The 17046-nt window shown below is 46.2% G+C and overlaps 1 protein-coding gene and 1 long non-coding RNA gene across 46 annotated transcripts in view; both read right to left on the reverse strand.

Moving 5' to 3' along the window:
* ank3b (ankyrin 3b) overlaps window positions 1-17046 on the reverse strand; it is an 888954-nt gene that overhangs the window by 140161 nt on the left and 731747 nt on the right. For 34 of the 44 annotated variants that reach the window (XM_038773874.1, XM_038773871.1, XM_038773899.1 and 31 more), the window contains 2 exons: window positions 7310-7442; window positions 3489-3500 (listed from right to left, as the gene is read on the reverse strand). In XM_038773874.1, coding sequence (XP_038629802.1) covers window positions 3489-3500; window positions 7310-7442 — 145 coding nt within the window. The remainder of the gene's footprint in view (window positions 1-3488; window positions 3501-7309; window positions 7443-17046) is intronic. The other 10 variants (XM_038773867.1, XM_038773877.1, XM_038773865.1 and 7 more) reach the window with 1 other exon arrangement.
* Window positions 15279-16855, reverse strand: LOC119950929. 2 transcript variants are annotated; one of them, XR_005457463.1, is made up of 3 exons: window positions 16629-16855; window positions 15726-16151; window positions 15279-15398 (listed from the first exon to the last, which is right to left on the reverse strand). It is a non-coding gene; the product is annotated as an uncharacterized LOC119950929 (long non-coding RNA). The 2 variants fall into 2 exon arrangements; XR_005457464.1 differs by having other exon boundaries at window positions 15292-15398; window positions 15774-16151.

Consider the following 17046-nt stretch of genomic DNA (forward strand, 5'->3'; position numbering starts at 1 on the left):
AATTCTTGGGAGACTAACTCACCTCCTGACTCCCCAAAGCCTGTCGCCAGAAAGGTGGACATTATAGGATGGAATACTCTCCACTTGCCTGGATGAGCACAGCTCCAACAACACTTAAGAAGCTCCATGCAGGATAAAGCAGCCTGTTTGATTGGAACCCTTTCTAAAAACATTCAATCCCTCCATCAACAACGTACATTAGCAGCCGTGTGCACCATCTACAAAATGCACAGCAGGGTCTCACCAAGGCTCCTTAAGCAGCTCCTTCCAAAACCCAGGCCCATTGCTATCTAGAAGCACAAGAGCAGCAGACACCTGAGAACACTACCACCTGAAGATTCCCTTCCAAGTCAGTCACTACCCTGAATTGGAAATATATCGCAGTTCCTTCGCTGTCGCTGGGTCAAAATCCTGGAACTCCCTCTCTAACAGCAATGTGGGTGTACTTACACCTCAGGGACTGCAGCGGTTCACCACCACCTTCTGAAGGGCAACTAGAGATGAGCAATAAATTCTTGGCCTAGCAGTGATGACCACGTCCCCATAACGAATTTAAAAAACCATGGGCGGGCTTCTCCAGTCACTTGACACCACAATCGTGTTCGACGATCGGCCAGAGAATCACTGTTTGCACCGAAATCAGGGGCGGTGCCGCTTTTACAATGCCCCCCCTTGAAAGTGGTGTCCTCACGCCATCAGGGTGGCCTCAGGACGTCACCTGAGGCCCTCCCCTAAAGCTCTGCCCCCAATGGGCCGCGTTCCCGACCGGTGTGGCGGTTACGGACTGACTCCAGCGCCGCCCCAGTCGGGTGGGAGCCATTCCGGGGGTAGAGGAGGCTTTGGGGGCACTGGTGGCGGTGGTCTGGGGTTGGCGAGCCTGGTCAAAGTGGGGCAGTTTTTAGCAGGTCGGGTTTGAGCGCGGCACAGTGCGGCCGCTGCGCATGCGTGGCCACGAACCCGGCAATTCTCCGGCTATATCCGCAGGTAAAGCCGAGGGCTTTACGCTGCGTGCCTGTTAGCCCCCCACCAGACGGAGGATCGGTGCAGATTTGGCACCAGTTTTTGGGCGTAAAACACCACTGTTCCCACGCCGGCGCCAGGATTATACTCTAATCCTTTTGTAAAAAAGAATAACGCATTAGTTATTTGGGATGAGCACACTCCAAGATATCTGACCTGGTAATGTTGTAATGGTTGATTTTCTAGCTCTATTCCACCGTCCAGCGTGATTCTTTGTCCTTAGCAGGAACAAGTCACCAACTCAGACGTCCTGGACTGTCCGTCAGCGTACAATTATTGCTGAGCCAACAATGTCTGTGCTGGTTCGGCGATGTTCATCGGATAAGATGAGGGCCATATACCCAAAGACATTCAGTGTAGTGTACTAGCCACTGCGTCATGATCCACTGGACTCCCTTTGCTACAAAGAGATCTGCATGCAAGATGTGAATAAGGTGCACACTGAGAATGACAAATGGGAGGCAGCTGCCGATGTCCTTGATCTGGAAGGGCATTGGGAGCAGCAAGCAGAAACGGAAAGCTCAGCTGGTCAATAGAATGGGCCAGAGAAAACAGAAGCCAGAAAATCATGCATCTTCAGCCCATTGTCTTTTCTGCAGCCACTGTGACAGAGACCGCAATGCCAGAGTGGGGTCCCTGAGCCACACCAGGCAATGCAATCAGGGGGAAAACTCAACATTGGTTGGCGTCATACCCAGCATAAAGGTAAAACCATGGAAACGTTATGGTGCAGAAAGCGGCCATTCAACTCGTCATTTCTGCCCTGGCCAAAAAAAGAGAGAAAAAAATAAACTAGCCGCACATTTTGATCCTACTTTCCAGCATCTAGTCCGTAGCCTAGCAGATTACAGCAGTTCAGATGCAGATCCAGATGCCTTTGAAATGATTTGAGTGTTTCAACTTCAAACACCAACTTAAGCAGCAAATTCCACCACCCTCTGGGTGAAAAGGATTTTCCTCATATCCCCTCTAATCCTTCTACCAATCATCTTACATCTATGCCCCCTGGTAATTGACCCCTCAGTGAGGGGAAAACAAGTCTGTCCTGTCTACCCTATCTAGACCCTTCATAATATTGTCCACCTCAATTAGGTCACACCTTAGCCTCCTCAATTTTAAGGAAAGCAACCCCAGCTTATCCAATCTCTGCTCATAGCTGCAATTTTCAAGCACTGGCAACATTCTTGTAAATCTCCTCTACACTTTCTCCAGAGGAATTATGTCCTTCCTGTAAGGTGGTGACCAGAACAGTACACAAAGCTCCAGCTGTGGCCTAGCCAGCGTTTTATGTAGTCCCATCATTACATCCCTGCTTTTGTATTCAATACCTCACCCAATAAAGGAAAGCATTCCATGCTTTCTTGACCACTTTATCACCTGTCCTACCATCTTCAGAGACCTCTGGACTCCAAGGTCTCTCATTCCTCAACCCCCCCCAAGATGGCTGCTGTTGTTGCCAGCGGCACTCATCTCAAGAACGAAGGAAAAGGTCCCAAGAATCTCTGAGAAAGGTTTAAGAACATTGGGTCTACTTTTTTGGAGATGTGGGGACTGTATAGTATCTAACTGTGGTTTTTAAGACTATGAAGGAATTATGAGGGTAAAACGGTTCAATGGTGAGGGATTCTCATAGCGAGAGACAAAAAGTTTGTTAGAGGTGTGAATGGTAGTCAGGCAGCAAAATGTTTAAAAATACGTCAAGAAATTAGTCAATGTAATTCAAGCAAATAATATAAGGCTTCAAGAGGTGCCTATGTGCAGTTTTGGAAGAGAAGTGGTTCCCTGTACATTGACGTCCATTGCACTCCGACTGCTAATTAAAATGAAGAAATGCATTATGATGAAGGATAAATACTCAAGGTGCGGCTGCATGTGATCATCACCAACAGCTATCCAGCAATGACTGCTCTCATTTGTAACCAAAGCAGCACCAATACTCCAAAGGCATCCAGCTTGATCCAGACAATTTGAGAGTGCAATAATTTACTGAGTAGTTCAGTGCTCCGTGTATTCGAAACTACTTTGGATCATAAAATTATCACAGACCCAACAACCAGAGCAAACTCGAGATTCCCCACATTGACTAGCAGGATAAAAATGGCCCATGAGGAAATTTGTGTCAGTTAACATGGTTGACACCTTTAAAGCAGCGAATACTACCACCTCCAGTATAGACAACGTACACTTACTCGCACCCTAGGAAAGTCTACAGAGGACAATTCTTGCCATGAGGAACAAAAGACAAGTCTAGCTTCAAGAACACAATCACAAGCCGTGCCAATGCATAAATTAGACACTTGCCCCACACGGCTAACTTGGCAGATGCATGGTAGGGGAAGGGGAGGGGAGGGGGGAGAACTCACTAACCACTACAGCAACTCAGAAACCTAAACATGTATCACATCACTACCAGCTGGAACAGGAATAGGCATGACCACTAAAGAAGTAAAAGCTTCATATGATCTTACCTGATTTTAGGACTTTTTAAACAAATTGTGGAGAAAGGAAAGGAAACAGGAGAAAATAGAAGTGATTAAAGAAGCAGAAGAAGCAGAAACAAGTAATAAATATAGTGCTGTGGTCCAAAATTTATGGTTTCCTTTTTAAATCTACATGGCCCACAGAATACCAAGCATGTTATCTTTAAATGTTTAACATCAGGGAACATCGCATCAAAGAGTTAAGCAGCAATGGTCTGTTCATTCAACAGGTACAAAGTATTCATTAGCGAGATGCTAGTCAGAAAGTTTATCCTGCTAAGGAACAGTCTCTATTAAACCAGATGCAAAAACTCACTGGATACACAAGTTTAATATTACTTGGCGCATTTTCAAATCGGGGCACAAACATTATTTTGACGGGCAAAGAGAAACCAGGCTTTCAAATAGCAAGTGTTTCCAATTCACTGCGGCCAGGTCAGCTGCGATGTGGTCAGGCTGAGGGAGCGTCTCATCAGTGTGAATCTGATCAACCTCCTCATTTGTTCGCCTCTGTATCTGCTGCCAAACTGGATTTTGATCGTGTTGTAACCACCACAGGCCCCAGTTCCCATACCATTCACTGGGGCTGGAATGACTGTACGATATATCCTCCCCCCCCCCCCCCCAACCACCCCTGCAAACAGCAGGAGTGGGGAGTTAAGGTGGTGCCACATGTTAATAATGCCATTCCACCACAGTGGCATTGAAGTAGTGACAGTGCCCTTGAGGTAGTGAGGGTGTGCACCAGAAAGTCAGAATTCAAACTCTACGCATGTTGTTAACCTTGCTGACCATGTAGCACTTTTTAATAATGGTACTTCGTTGTGGAAAACCACACCAGCCAAGATAACTCAAGTGACAATAGGTGTACAAATCAATTGAAAACAAAAATCTCATTAAGAGTTTTGCTAATAACTTCCAGTTCTTTGAATGTGTGGCAGCAAGTTGCTCAAAAGGAACTGGGTATATTGGGGAATTTATACATCTATTTTGCTTTCCGCCAGGGAGGTTTAATAGGAAGAACAAAAATTTGCCCAAACAGCTCAAGGTATTGTATAGATTCAACAAGTTAGTTGTAAGGACAATGATTTAAATGTTCTGCTGACAGGGAACTGAGAACTGAGCAGAGAAACTTTAAACAACATTTTACATTAACCTGAACGTTTAGTAACTCGGAATTAATCTCAAAGCAGTGTGTGAAAATAAACCTCATGTGCCCAAAGGATGCTGCGAATCTAGGATTTTCAAAATCTAGCGTTTCTGTTCGAGGGATGGTGAGAATGAAACTTTTCATGCAGTTGTTTGATTTGATGAGATTGCCGTTAACTTAAAGCAGAACCGCCATAATTTGTGCATCAGGCCAGTCAAGCAAAGGGAAAAGGACCCAAGGGTGCTGGTTTAATTGGGTTAAATATTAGGCGCATGCTGGAGGTCTCCTGTCAAAACGAAAATCCACCCGGCGCATCAGAAGACTGTCGGAGGGGCAGTTAGACAAGAAGCCAAAAAAAGTTGCAGAAATGTTTGGAAAGTTAAACAAGCTTTCGGAGCTCAAAGGAACAGGAAAGCAAAACAAACTGTTTGGACACATCACATCATTCTGAAAAGCAGGAGATCCTCAGTAACAGCTCAGTTTTCATTGTATCATTCCTAAACATGTCAATGCACGCAGGTCATGCATGTGAAGGGAGATCAGAGGAGGATCGGGCTATCTCCAGGAAATCCAGTGTTAAAACATTAGGCGGACACACGTTTTATTTGTTACACACATTTCTAAAAAATAATTGGCGACGCCTAAAGAGAGCTTAATAGTTCACTATTAAGTGGAGTTATTTTTTGGTCGCCCTGGGAGGTTTTAGGTGGGTTCATCAAAGCCGAGACTTGGGGAAAAGACAGTCACAGGGCCCACACAGGCCCTCCTGTCAGTTGTTTGCTTGGGAAAGAGCAGACAATGAGACACGGCATTAGCCAGTGATCAATGGGTAGTGAACAGCGATCATCCGTGACTAGAATCTAGAATGCATCTATTTCAACAGGGGGCTAGCTAAATATCGCTTTTCCGGTTACAAATATCTGCTTCAGATTATGTCCCCTTTATGGTTCTCAGTACTGGTATGTCCAGCCTGACATCTTAAAAGGAGCTCAGACTGAAAAATTCACAGCGTCAATTTGATTCCTCGGATCTGCTTATCCACTGAAGGCAGCTTTCTGTTTTATTAAGATGAAAGATGCAGCTTGCTTTCATTAACTATTCGAACTCCATACCATGGGGCAGAACTTTCAAAATTCGAACTAAGCCATTCAGCGATGACATCAGGAAGCATTTCTTCATACAAAAGGCTGAGTAAATCTGAAATGCTCGCCCCCAAAAAATAAAATTGAGCATCGGATTGGTAGATTTTTGTGGGACCTTAGAGTATTAAGAGTTATGGAACAAAGGCAGAGGTAAATGCAGTGAATATACAGATCGGCCATGATCTAACTGAACAGCTTGAGAGGCTGAATGGTCTACTCCAGGGGCTGTTTAGCTCACAGGGCTAAATCGCTGGCTTTGAAAGCAGACCAAGGCAAGCCAGCAGCACGGTTCGATTCCCGTAACAGCCTCCCCGAACAGGCGCCCGAATGTGGCGACTAGGGGCTTTTCACAGTAACTTCATTTGAAGCCTACTCGTGACAATAAGCGATTTTCATTTCATTTCATTTCCTGTCCCTCTGTTCCTTAATAGGACATAAAGTGATAAATTACTTTACATTTTGTTTTGGTAAACACTTGACATTCATGCTTGAAACATTTCAATTGGACACTGGATGCACATCCTCAGTTGAATTTGGCATGTGGTTTACAAACAGTTTGTATTGCTACTTATGATCTTTTCCTTTGAACAAAACACTGTAAATACAACACAACTGTTGTGTCATTTGAGCTTGTGAGTTAATGTAAACACATGGTGGTATTTTGGTCCTCCCCCCCCCAAACAATAACAAAGAGGGACAGAAAACATGCAAACTAAAAATTCAACTGTTTACAGCATGTTTCTCACAATTCAGCTGTTAACAGCATTCAAGACAATGCATGAAAAAAGCACTGTGTTGACAGAGTAGAGTCCAAATAATGTTAGGATGCCTGCATAGTGTAGGAATGAGGCCAGATAGCAGTCTTTATGACTTTATAACTCAGCATAAATTGGGAGCTACCATGGTCAGTGGGTGTTCCAATTTTTAAAAGGCAGTTACCCCTTAAAAGTGCTTAATGTTCCTACTGTTTAAATTAATATTTAGCAATTTTAATCTGAGTTTTAAATTTTCTTTCATGTGTCGAGTTGCGAAAAAAAAATGCCAGAATTTACAGCTTTTACTTAAAAAGAAACACAGAGAGCGTCAAGTTTAATCGTAGGTGTTTTCCATTTAAAGCTTATTCTTGTGCTGGGCGTCCTGTTCGAGTCTGTAAAGTGTAGAATAGTTAGGGAAATTGAACAAAACTACAGCTTTGTTCCCCATTGTAATCGAATTAGAAATCATGCATATATGCATTGCATTTATCCTTATTGATACAGGTTTTCTCACATCAGGCAATGTAAATGATTGTACTTTTACCAAATTCAACACCACCTTCTCGAGGGAAATTAGGGATGGGGGACAAATGCTAGCCTTGCCTGTGATGCACATATCCCACAAATAAACAAAAACAGTCTTCAGAACGGAGAACCCCCAACCAGTAGCAGGTTATTGAAGTACTTTACTGAAAAAAGACCTGTTCGTTCACAAGCATGTCCTGCCAACTTAATCAAATGAAACAGTATGAACTACATTACCTTGCAGACCGTGCTCCTAGGCTGAAACCCATATAACTCATGTTTCCTTCCACAGGCAGTGAATCATCTCCTAACTCTTTCAAATCTTGCGGCCCAAGATATTTATCTGTATCGCCAGTCATTGCATCGTCACCTGTTAATAAGCACATAAACAGCCACATTAAAAGTGTTCCTGTAACACAGAGAGTTTAAACCAGGATTCCTGTGTCATAGAAACATAGAAAATAGGAGCAGGAGGCCATTCAGCCCTTCGGGCCTGCCCAGCCATTCATTATGATCATGGCTGATCATCCAACTCAATAGCCTTCCCCCCTATCCTTTGATCCCCATTGCCCCAAGTGCTATATCAAACTACTTCTTGAACATATACAATGCTTTGGCCTCAACTACTTCCTGTGGTAAAGTACTCCACAGGCTCACCATTCTCTGGGTGAAGAAATTTCTCCTCATCTATGTCCAAAATGGTCTATCCAGTGTCCTCAGACTATCACCCTTGGTTCTGGACACCCCCACAATTGGGAATATACTTCCTGCATCTACCCTGTCCAGTCCTGTTAGAATTTTATACGATTCTATGCGATCCCCCATCATTCTGCTGAACGACACCAAATACAATCATAAATGACTCAATCTTGACTCATACGTCAGTCCCAAAATCCCAGGAATCAGTCTCCTAAATAATTGCTGCATTCCCTCTATAGCAAGAACATCCTTCCTCAGATAAGGAGACCAAAACTGCTCACAAATTCTTGGTGTGGCCTCACCAAGGCCCTGAACGATTGCAGCAAGACATCCCTATCACGGAGTTTAAACTAGGTTTCCTGTATCACAGGGAGTTTAAACCAGGAATCCTGTATCACAGGGAGTTTAAACTAGGTTTCCTGTATCACAGGGAGTTTAAACCAGAATTCCTGTATCACAGGGAGTTTAAACCAGGATTCCTGTATCACGGAGTTTAAGCCAGGATTCCTCTATCACAGAGTTTAACCCAGGATTCCTGTATCACAGGGAGTTTAAACCAGGATTCCTCTATCACGGAGTTTAACCCAGGATTCCTGTATCACGGAGTTTAAACCAGGATTCCTGTATCACAGGGAGTTTAAACCAGGATTCCTGTATCACGGAGTTTAAGCCAGGATTCCTCTATCACAGAGTTTAACCCAGGATTCCTGTATCACAGGGAGTTTAAAACAGGATTCCTGTATCACAGGGAGTTTAAACCAGGATTCCTCTATCACGGAGTTTAACCCAGGATTCCTGTATCACAGGGAGTTTAAACCAGTATTCCTGTATCACAGGGAGTTTAAACCAGGATTCCTGTATCACAGGGAGTTTAAACCAGGATTCCTCTATCACGGAGTTTAACCCAGGATTCCTGTATCACAGGGAGTTTAAACCAGGATTCCTGTATCACAGGGTGTTTAAACCAAATTCCTGCATCATGGAGTTTAACCCAGGATTCCTGTATCACGGGGAGTTTAAACCGGGATTCCTGTCTCACAGGGAGTTTAAATCAAATTCCTGTGTCACAGGGAGTTTAAACCAAATTCCTGTCTCACAGGGAGTTTAAACCAGGATTCCAGTCTCACAGGGAGTTTAAACCAGGATTCCTGTCTCACAGGGAGTTTAAACCAAATTCCTGTATCACGGAGTTTAAAACAAATTCCTGTCTCACAGGGAGTTTAAACCAGGATTCCAGTCTCACAGGGAGTTTAAACCAGGATTCCTGTCTCACAGGGAGTTTAAACCAAATTCCTGTATCACGGAGTTTAAAACAAATTCCTGTATCACAGGGAGTTTAACCCAGGATTCCTATATCACAGGGAGTTTAAACCAGGATTCCTGTATCACAGGGAGTTTAAACCAGGATTCCTGTATCACAGGGAGTTTAAACCAAATTCCTGTATCACGGGGAGTTTAAACCAAATTCCTGTATCACAGGGAGTTTAAACCAGGAATCCTGTATCACAGGGAGTTTAAACCAAATTCCTGTATCACAGGGAGTTTAAACCAGGATTCCTGTCTCACAGGGAGGTTAAACCAAATTCCTGCATCACACGGAGTTTAAACAAAATTCCTGTATCACAGGGAGATTAAACGAAATTCCTGTATCACAGGGAGATTAAACCAAATTCCTGCATCACACGGAGTTTAAACCAGGATTCCTGTGTCACAGGGAGTTTAAACCAGGATTCCTGTATCACAGGGAGTTTAAACCAAATTCCTGCATCACGGGGAGTTTAAACCAGGTTTCCTGTATCACAGGGAGTTTAAACCAGGATTCCTGTATCACGGAGTTTAAGGCAGGATTCCTCTATCACGGAGTTTAACCCAGGATTCCTGAATCACAGGGAGTTTAAACCAAATTCCTGTATCACAGGGAGTTTAAACCAAATTCCTGCATCACACGGAGTTTAAACCAGGATTCCTGTGTCACAGGGAGTTTAAACCAGGATTCCTGTATCATAGGGAGTTTAAACCAGGATTCCTGCATCGCGGAGTTTAACCCAGGATTACTGCATCACAGGGAGTTTAAAACCAAATTCCTGTATTGCAGGGAGTTTAATCAGGATTGCTATGTCACAGGGTATTTAAACAATATTATGTATCACAGGGTGATTAAAAGAGGATTTTAGCACGTCCAGTGGATAGTGCTCCATCACGATCCACCATATACACAACCTGCTGAATGTTCACAGTGTGTCCCAAAACTGTCCTCCAATACACAACCCGCTGAATGTTCACATTGTGTCCCAACACTGTCCTCCAATACACAACCTGCTGAATGTTCACAGTGTGTCCCAACACTGTCCTCCAATACACAGCCTGCTGAATGTTCACATTGTGTCCCAACACTGTCCTCCAATACACAGCCTGCAGAATGTTCACAGTGTGTCCCAACACTGTCCTCCAATACACAACCCGCTGAATGTTCACATTGTGTCCCAACACTGTCCTCCAATACACAACCCGCTGAATGTTCACATTGTGTCCCAACACTGTCCTCCAATACACAACCTGCTGAATGTTCACAGTGTGCCCCAACACTGTCCTCCAATACACAGCCTGCTGAATGTTCACAGTGTGCCCCAACACTGTCCTCCAATACACAGCCTGCTGAATGTTCACAGTGTGTCCCAACACTGTCCTCCAATACACAGCCTGCTGAATGTTCACAATGTGTCCCAACACTGTCCTCCAATACACAGCCTGCTGAATGTTCACAGTGTCCCAACACTGTCCTCCAATACACAGCCTGCTGAATGTTCACAATGTGTCCCAACACTGTCCTCCAATACACAGCCTGCTGAATGTTCACAGTGTCCCAACACTGTCCTCCAATACACAACCTGCTGAATGTTCACAGTGTGCCCCAACACTGTCCTCCAATACACAGCCTGCTGAATGTTCACAGTGTGTCCCAACACTGTCCTCCAATACACAACCTGCTGAATGTTCACAGTGTGTCCCAACACTGTCCTCCAATACACAGCCTGCTGAATGTTCACAGTGTCCCAACACTGTCCTCCAATACACAGCCTGCTGAATGTTCACAATGTGTCCCAACACTGTCCTCCAATACACAGCCTGCTGAATGTTCACAGTGTCCCAACACTGTCCTCCAATACACAGCCTGCTGAATGTTCACAATGTGTCCCAACACTGTCCTCCAATACACAGCCTGCTGAATGTTCACAGTGTCCCAACACTGTCCTCCAATACACAACCTGCTGAATGTTCACAGTGTCCCAACACTGTCCTCCAATACACAGCCTGCTGAATGTTCACAGTGTCCCAACACTGTCCTCCAATACACAGCCTGCTGAATGTTCACAGTGTGTCCCAACACTGTCCTCCAATACACAGCCTGCTGCATGTTCACAGTGTGCCTCAACACTGTCCTCCAATACACAACCCGCTGAATGTTCACAGTGTGTCCCAACCCTGTCCTCCAATACACAGCCTGCTGAATGTTCACAGTGTGCCAACACTGTCCTCCAATACACAGCCTGCTGAATGTTCACAGTGTGCCCCAACACTGTCCTCCAATACACAGCCTGCTGAATGTTCACAGTGTGCCCCAACACTGTCCTCCAATACACAGCCTGCTGAATGTTCACAGTGTGTCCCAACACTGTCCTCCAATACACAGCCTGCTGAATGTTCACAGTGTGCCCCAACACTGTCCTCCAATACACAACCTGCTGAATGTTCACAGTGTGCCAACACTGTCCTCCAATACACAGCCTGCTGAATGTTCACAGTGTGCCCCAACACTGTCCTCCAATACACAGCCTGCTGAATGTTCACAGTGTGTCCCAACACTGTCCTCCAATACACAGCCTGCTGAATGTTCACAGTGTGCCCCAACACTGTCCTCCAATACACAGCCTGCTGCATGTTCACAGTGTGCCTCAACACTGTCCTCCAATACACAGCCTGCTGAATGTTCACAGTGTGTCCCAACACTGTCCTCCAATACACAACCTGCTGAATGTTCAGTGTGTCCCAACCCTGTCCTCCAATACACAGCCTGCTGAATGTTCACAGTGTCCCAACACTGTCCTCCAATACACAATCTGCTGAATGTTCACAGTGTGTCCCAACACTGTCCTCCAATACACAATCTGCTGAATGTTCACAGTGTGTCCCAACACTGTCCTCCAATACACAGCCTGCTGAATGTTCACAGTGTCCCAACACTGTCCTCCAATACACAGCCTGCTGAATGTTCACAGTGTGCCCCAACACTGTCCTCCAATACACAGCCTGCTGAATGTTCACAGTGTGTCCCAACCCTGTCCTCCAATACACAGCCTGCTGAATGTTCACAGTGTGCCCCAACACTGTCCTCCAATACACAGCCTGCTGAATGTTCACAGTGTGTCCCAACACTGTCCTCCAATACACAACCTGCTGAATGTTCACAGTGTGTCCCAACACTGTCCTCCAATACACAGCCTGCTGAATGTTCACAGTGTGTCCCAACACTGTCCTCCAATACACAACCTGCTGAATGTTCAGTGTCCCAACACTGTCCTCCAATACACAGCCTTCTGAATGTTCACAGTGTGCCCCAACACTGTCCTCCAATACACAGCCTGCTGAATGTTCACAGTGTCCCAACACTGTCCTCCAATACACAGCCTGCTGAATGTTCACATTGTGTCCCAACACTGTCCTCCAATACACAGCCTGCTGAATGTTCACATTGTGTCCCAACACTGTCCTCCAATACACAGCCTGCTGAATGTTCACAGTGTGTCCCAACACTGTCCTCCAATACACAGCCTGCTGAATGTTCACAGTGTGTCCCAACACTGTCCTCCAATACACAGCCTGCTGAATGTTCAGTGTCCCAACACTGTCCTCCAATACACAACCTGCTGAATGTTCACAGTGTGTCCCAACACTGTCCTCCAATACACAGCCTGCTGAATGTTCAGTGTCCCAACACTGTCCTCCAATACACAACCTGCTGAATGTTCACAGTGTCCCAACACTGTCCTCCAATACACAGCCTGCTGAATGTTCACAATGTGCCCCAACACTGTCCTCCAATACACAGCCTGCTGAATGTTCACAGTGTGTCCCAACACTGTCCACCAATACACAGCCTGCTGAATGTTCACAGTGTGCCCCAACACTGTCCTCCAATACACAGCCTGCTGAATGTTCACAGTGTGCCCCAACACTGTCCTCCAATACACAGCCTGCTGAATGTTCACAGTGTGCCCCAACACTGTCCTCCAATACACAACCTGCTGAATGTTCACAGTGTGTCCCAACACTGTCCACCAATACACAACCTGCTGAATGTTCACAGTGTGTCCCAACACTGTCCACCAATACACAGCCTGCTGAATGTTCACATTGTGTCCCAACACTGTCCACCAATACACAACCTGCTGAATGTTCAGTGTCCCCGACCCTCTCCTCCAATACACAACCTGCTGAATGTTCACAGTGTGTCCCAACACTGTCCTCCAATACACAACCTGCTGAATGTTCACAGTGTGTCCCAACACTGTCCTCCAATACACAGCCTGCTGAATGTTCAGTGTGTCCCAACACTGTCCTCCAATACACAGCCTGCTGAATGTTCACAGTGTGCCCCAACACTGTCCTCCAATACACAGCCTGCTGAATGTTCAGTGTCCCAACACTGTCCTCCAATACACAACCTGCTGAATGTTCACAGTGTGTCCCAACACTGTCCTCCAATACACAGCCTGCTGAATGTTCACAATGTGCCCCAACACTGTCCTCCAATACACAGCCTGCTGAATGTTCACAGTGTGTCCCAACACTGTCCTCCAATACACAGCCTGCTGAATGTTCAGTGTGTCCCAACACTGTCCTCCAATACACAGCCTGCTGAATGTTCACAGTGTGCCCCAACACTGTCCTCCAATACACAGCCTGCTGAATGTTCAGTGTCCCAACACTGTCCTCCAATACACAACCTGCTGAATGTTCACAGTGTGTCCCAACACTGTCCTCCAATACACAGCCTGCTGAATGTTCACAATGTGCCCCAACACTGTCCTCCAATACACAGCCTGCTGAATGTTCACAGTGTGCCCCAACACTGTCCTCCAATACACAGCCTGCTGAATGTTCACAGTGTGTCCCAACACTGTCCTCCAATACACAGCCTGCTGAATGTTCACAGTGTGCCCCAACACTGTCCTCCAATACACAACCTGCTGAATGTTCACAGTGTGTCCCAACACTGTCCTCCAATACACAGCCTGCTGAATGTTCAGTGTCCCAACACTGTCCTCCAATACACAGCCTGCTGAATGTTCACAGTGTGTCCCAACACTGTCCTCCAATACACAGCCTGCTGAATGTTCACAGTGTGTCCCAACACTGTCCTCCAATACACAGCCTGCTGAATGTTCACAGTGTGTCCCAACACTGTCCTCCAATACACAACCTGCTGAATGTTCACAGTGTCCCAACACTGTCCTCCAATACACAAACTGCTGAATGTTCACAGTGTGTCCCAACACTGTCCTCCAATACACAACCTGCTGAATGTTCACAATGTGTCCCAACACTGTCCTCCAATACACAGCCTGCTGAATGTTCACAGTGTGTCCCAACACTGTCCTCCAATACACAGCCTGCTGAATGTTCACAGTGTGTCCCAACACTGTCCTCCAATACACAGCCTGCTGAATGTTCACAGTGTGCCCCAACACTGTCCTCCAATACACAGCCTGCTGAATGTTCACAGTGTGCCCCAACACTGTCCTCCAATACACAGCCTGCTGAATGTTCACAGTGTCCCAACACTGTCCTCCAATACACAGCCTGCTGAATGTTCACAGTGTGTCCCAACACTGTCCTCCAATACACAGCCTGCTGAATGTTCACAGTGTGCCCCAACACTGTCCTCCAATACACAGCCTGCTGAATGTTCACAGTGTGCCCCAACACTGTCCTCCAATACACAGCCTGCTGAATGTTCACAGTGTGTCCCAACACTGGCCTCCAATACACAACCTGCTGAATGTTCACAGTGTGTCCCAACACTGTCCTCCAATACACAGCCTGCTGAATGTTCACAGTGTGTCCCAACACTGTCCTCCAATACACAGCCTGCTGAATGTTCACAGTGTGTCCCAACACTGTCCTCCAATACACAGCCTGCTGAATGTTCACAGTGTGCCTCAACACTGTCCTCCAATACACAGCCTGCTGAATGTTCACAGTGTGCCCCAACACTGTCCTCCAATACACAGCCTGCTGAATGTTCACAGTGCCCCAACACTGTCCTCCAATACACAGCCTGCTGAATGTTCACAGTGTGCCCCAACACTGTCCTCCAATACACAGCCTGCTGAATGTTCACAGTGTGTCCCAACACTGTCCTCCAATACACAGCCTGCTGAATGTTCACAGTGTGCCCCAACACTGTCCTCCAATACACAACCTGCTGAATGTTCACAGTGTGTCCCAACACTGTCCTCCAATACACAGCCTGCTGAATGTTCACAGTGTGTCCCAACACTGTCCTCCAATACACAGCCTGCTGAATGTTCACAGTGTGTCCCAACACTGTCCTCCAATACACAGCCTGCTGAATGTTCAGTGTCCCAGACACTGTCCTCCAATACACAGCCTGCTGAATGTTCACAGTGTCCCAACACTGTCCTCCAATACACAACCTGCTGAATGTTCACAGTGTGTCCCAACACTGTCCTCCAATACACAACCTGCTGAATGTTCACAGTGTGTCCCAACACTGTCCTCCAATACACAGCCTGCTGAATGTTCACAGTGTGTCCCAACACTGTCATCCAATACACAGCCTGCTGAATGTTCAGTGTGTCCCAACACTGTCCTCCAATACACAACCTGCTGAATGTTCACAGTGTCCCAACACTGTCCTCCAATACACAACCTGCTGAATGTTCACAGTGTGCCCCAACACTGTCCTCCAATACACAACCTGCTGAATGTTCACAGTGTGTCCCAACACTGTCCTCCAATACACAGCCTGCTGAATGTTCACAGTGTGTCCCAACACTGTCCTCCAATACACAGCCTGCTGAATGTTCAGTGTCCCCGACACTGTCCTCCAATACACAGCCTGCTGAATGTTCACAGTGTGTCCCAACACTGTCCTCCAATACACAGCCTGCTGAATGTTCACAGTGTGTCCCAACACTGTCCTCCAATACACAGCCTGCTGAATGTTCAGTGTCCCCGACACTGTCCTCCAATACACAGCCTGCTGAATGTTCACAGTGTGTCCCAACACTGTCCTCCAATACACAGCCTGCTGAATGTTCACAGTGTGTCCCAACACTGTCCTCCAATACACAGCCTGCTGAATGTTCAGTGTCCCCGACCCTCTCCTCCAATACACAACCTGCTGAATGTTCACAGTGTGCCCCAACACTGTCCTCCAATACACAGCCTGCTGAATGTTCACAGTGTGTCCCAACACTGTCCTCCAATACACAACCTGCTGAATGTTCACAATGTGTCCCAACACTGTCCTCCAATACACAACCTGTTGAATGTTCACAGTGTGTCCCAACACTGTCCTCCAATACACAGCCTGCTGAATGTTCACATTGTGTCCCAACACTGTCCTCCAATACACAGCCTGCTGAATGTTCACATTGTGTCCCAACACTGTCCTCCAATACACAGCCTGCTGAATGTTCACAGTGTGTCCCAACACTGTCCTCCAATACACAACCTGTTGAATGTTCACAGTGTGTCCCAACACTGTCCTCCAATACACAGCCTGCTGAATGTTCACATTGTGTCCCAACACTGTCCTCCAATACACAACCTGCTGAATGTTCACAGTGTGTCCCAACACTGTCCTCCAATACACAGCCTGCTGAATGTTCACAGTGTGTCCCAACACTGTCCTCCAATACACAGCCTGCTGAATGTTCACATTGTGTCCCAACACTGTCATCCAATACACAGCCTGCTGAATGTTCACAGTGTGTCCCAACACTGTCCTCCAATACACAGCCTGCTGAATGTTCACAATGTGCCAAAACACTGTCCTCCAATACGAAAATGAAAAATGAAAATCGCTTATTGTCACGAGTAGGCTTCAATGAAGTTACTGTGAAAAGCCCCTAGTCGCCACATTCCAGCGCCTGTCCGGGGAGGCCGGTACAGGAATCGAACCGTGCTGCTGGCCGGCTTGGTCTGCTCTAAAAGTCAGCGATTTAGCCCAGTGAGCTTAACCAGCC

Source organism: Scyliorhinus canicula, chromosome 16 (assembly GCF_902713615.1).
Source record: "Scyliorhinus canicula chromosome 16, sScyCan1.1, whole genome shotgun sequence".
Taxonomy (NCBI): domain Eukaryota; kingdom Metazoa; phylum Chordata; class Chondrichthyes; order Carcharhiniformes; family Scyliorhinidae; genus Scyliorhinus; species Scyliorhinus canicula.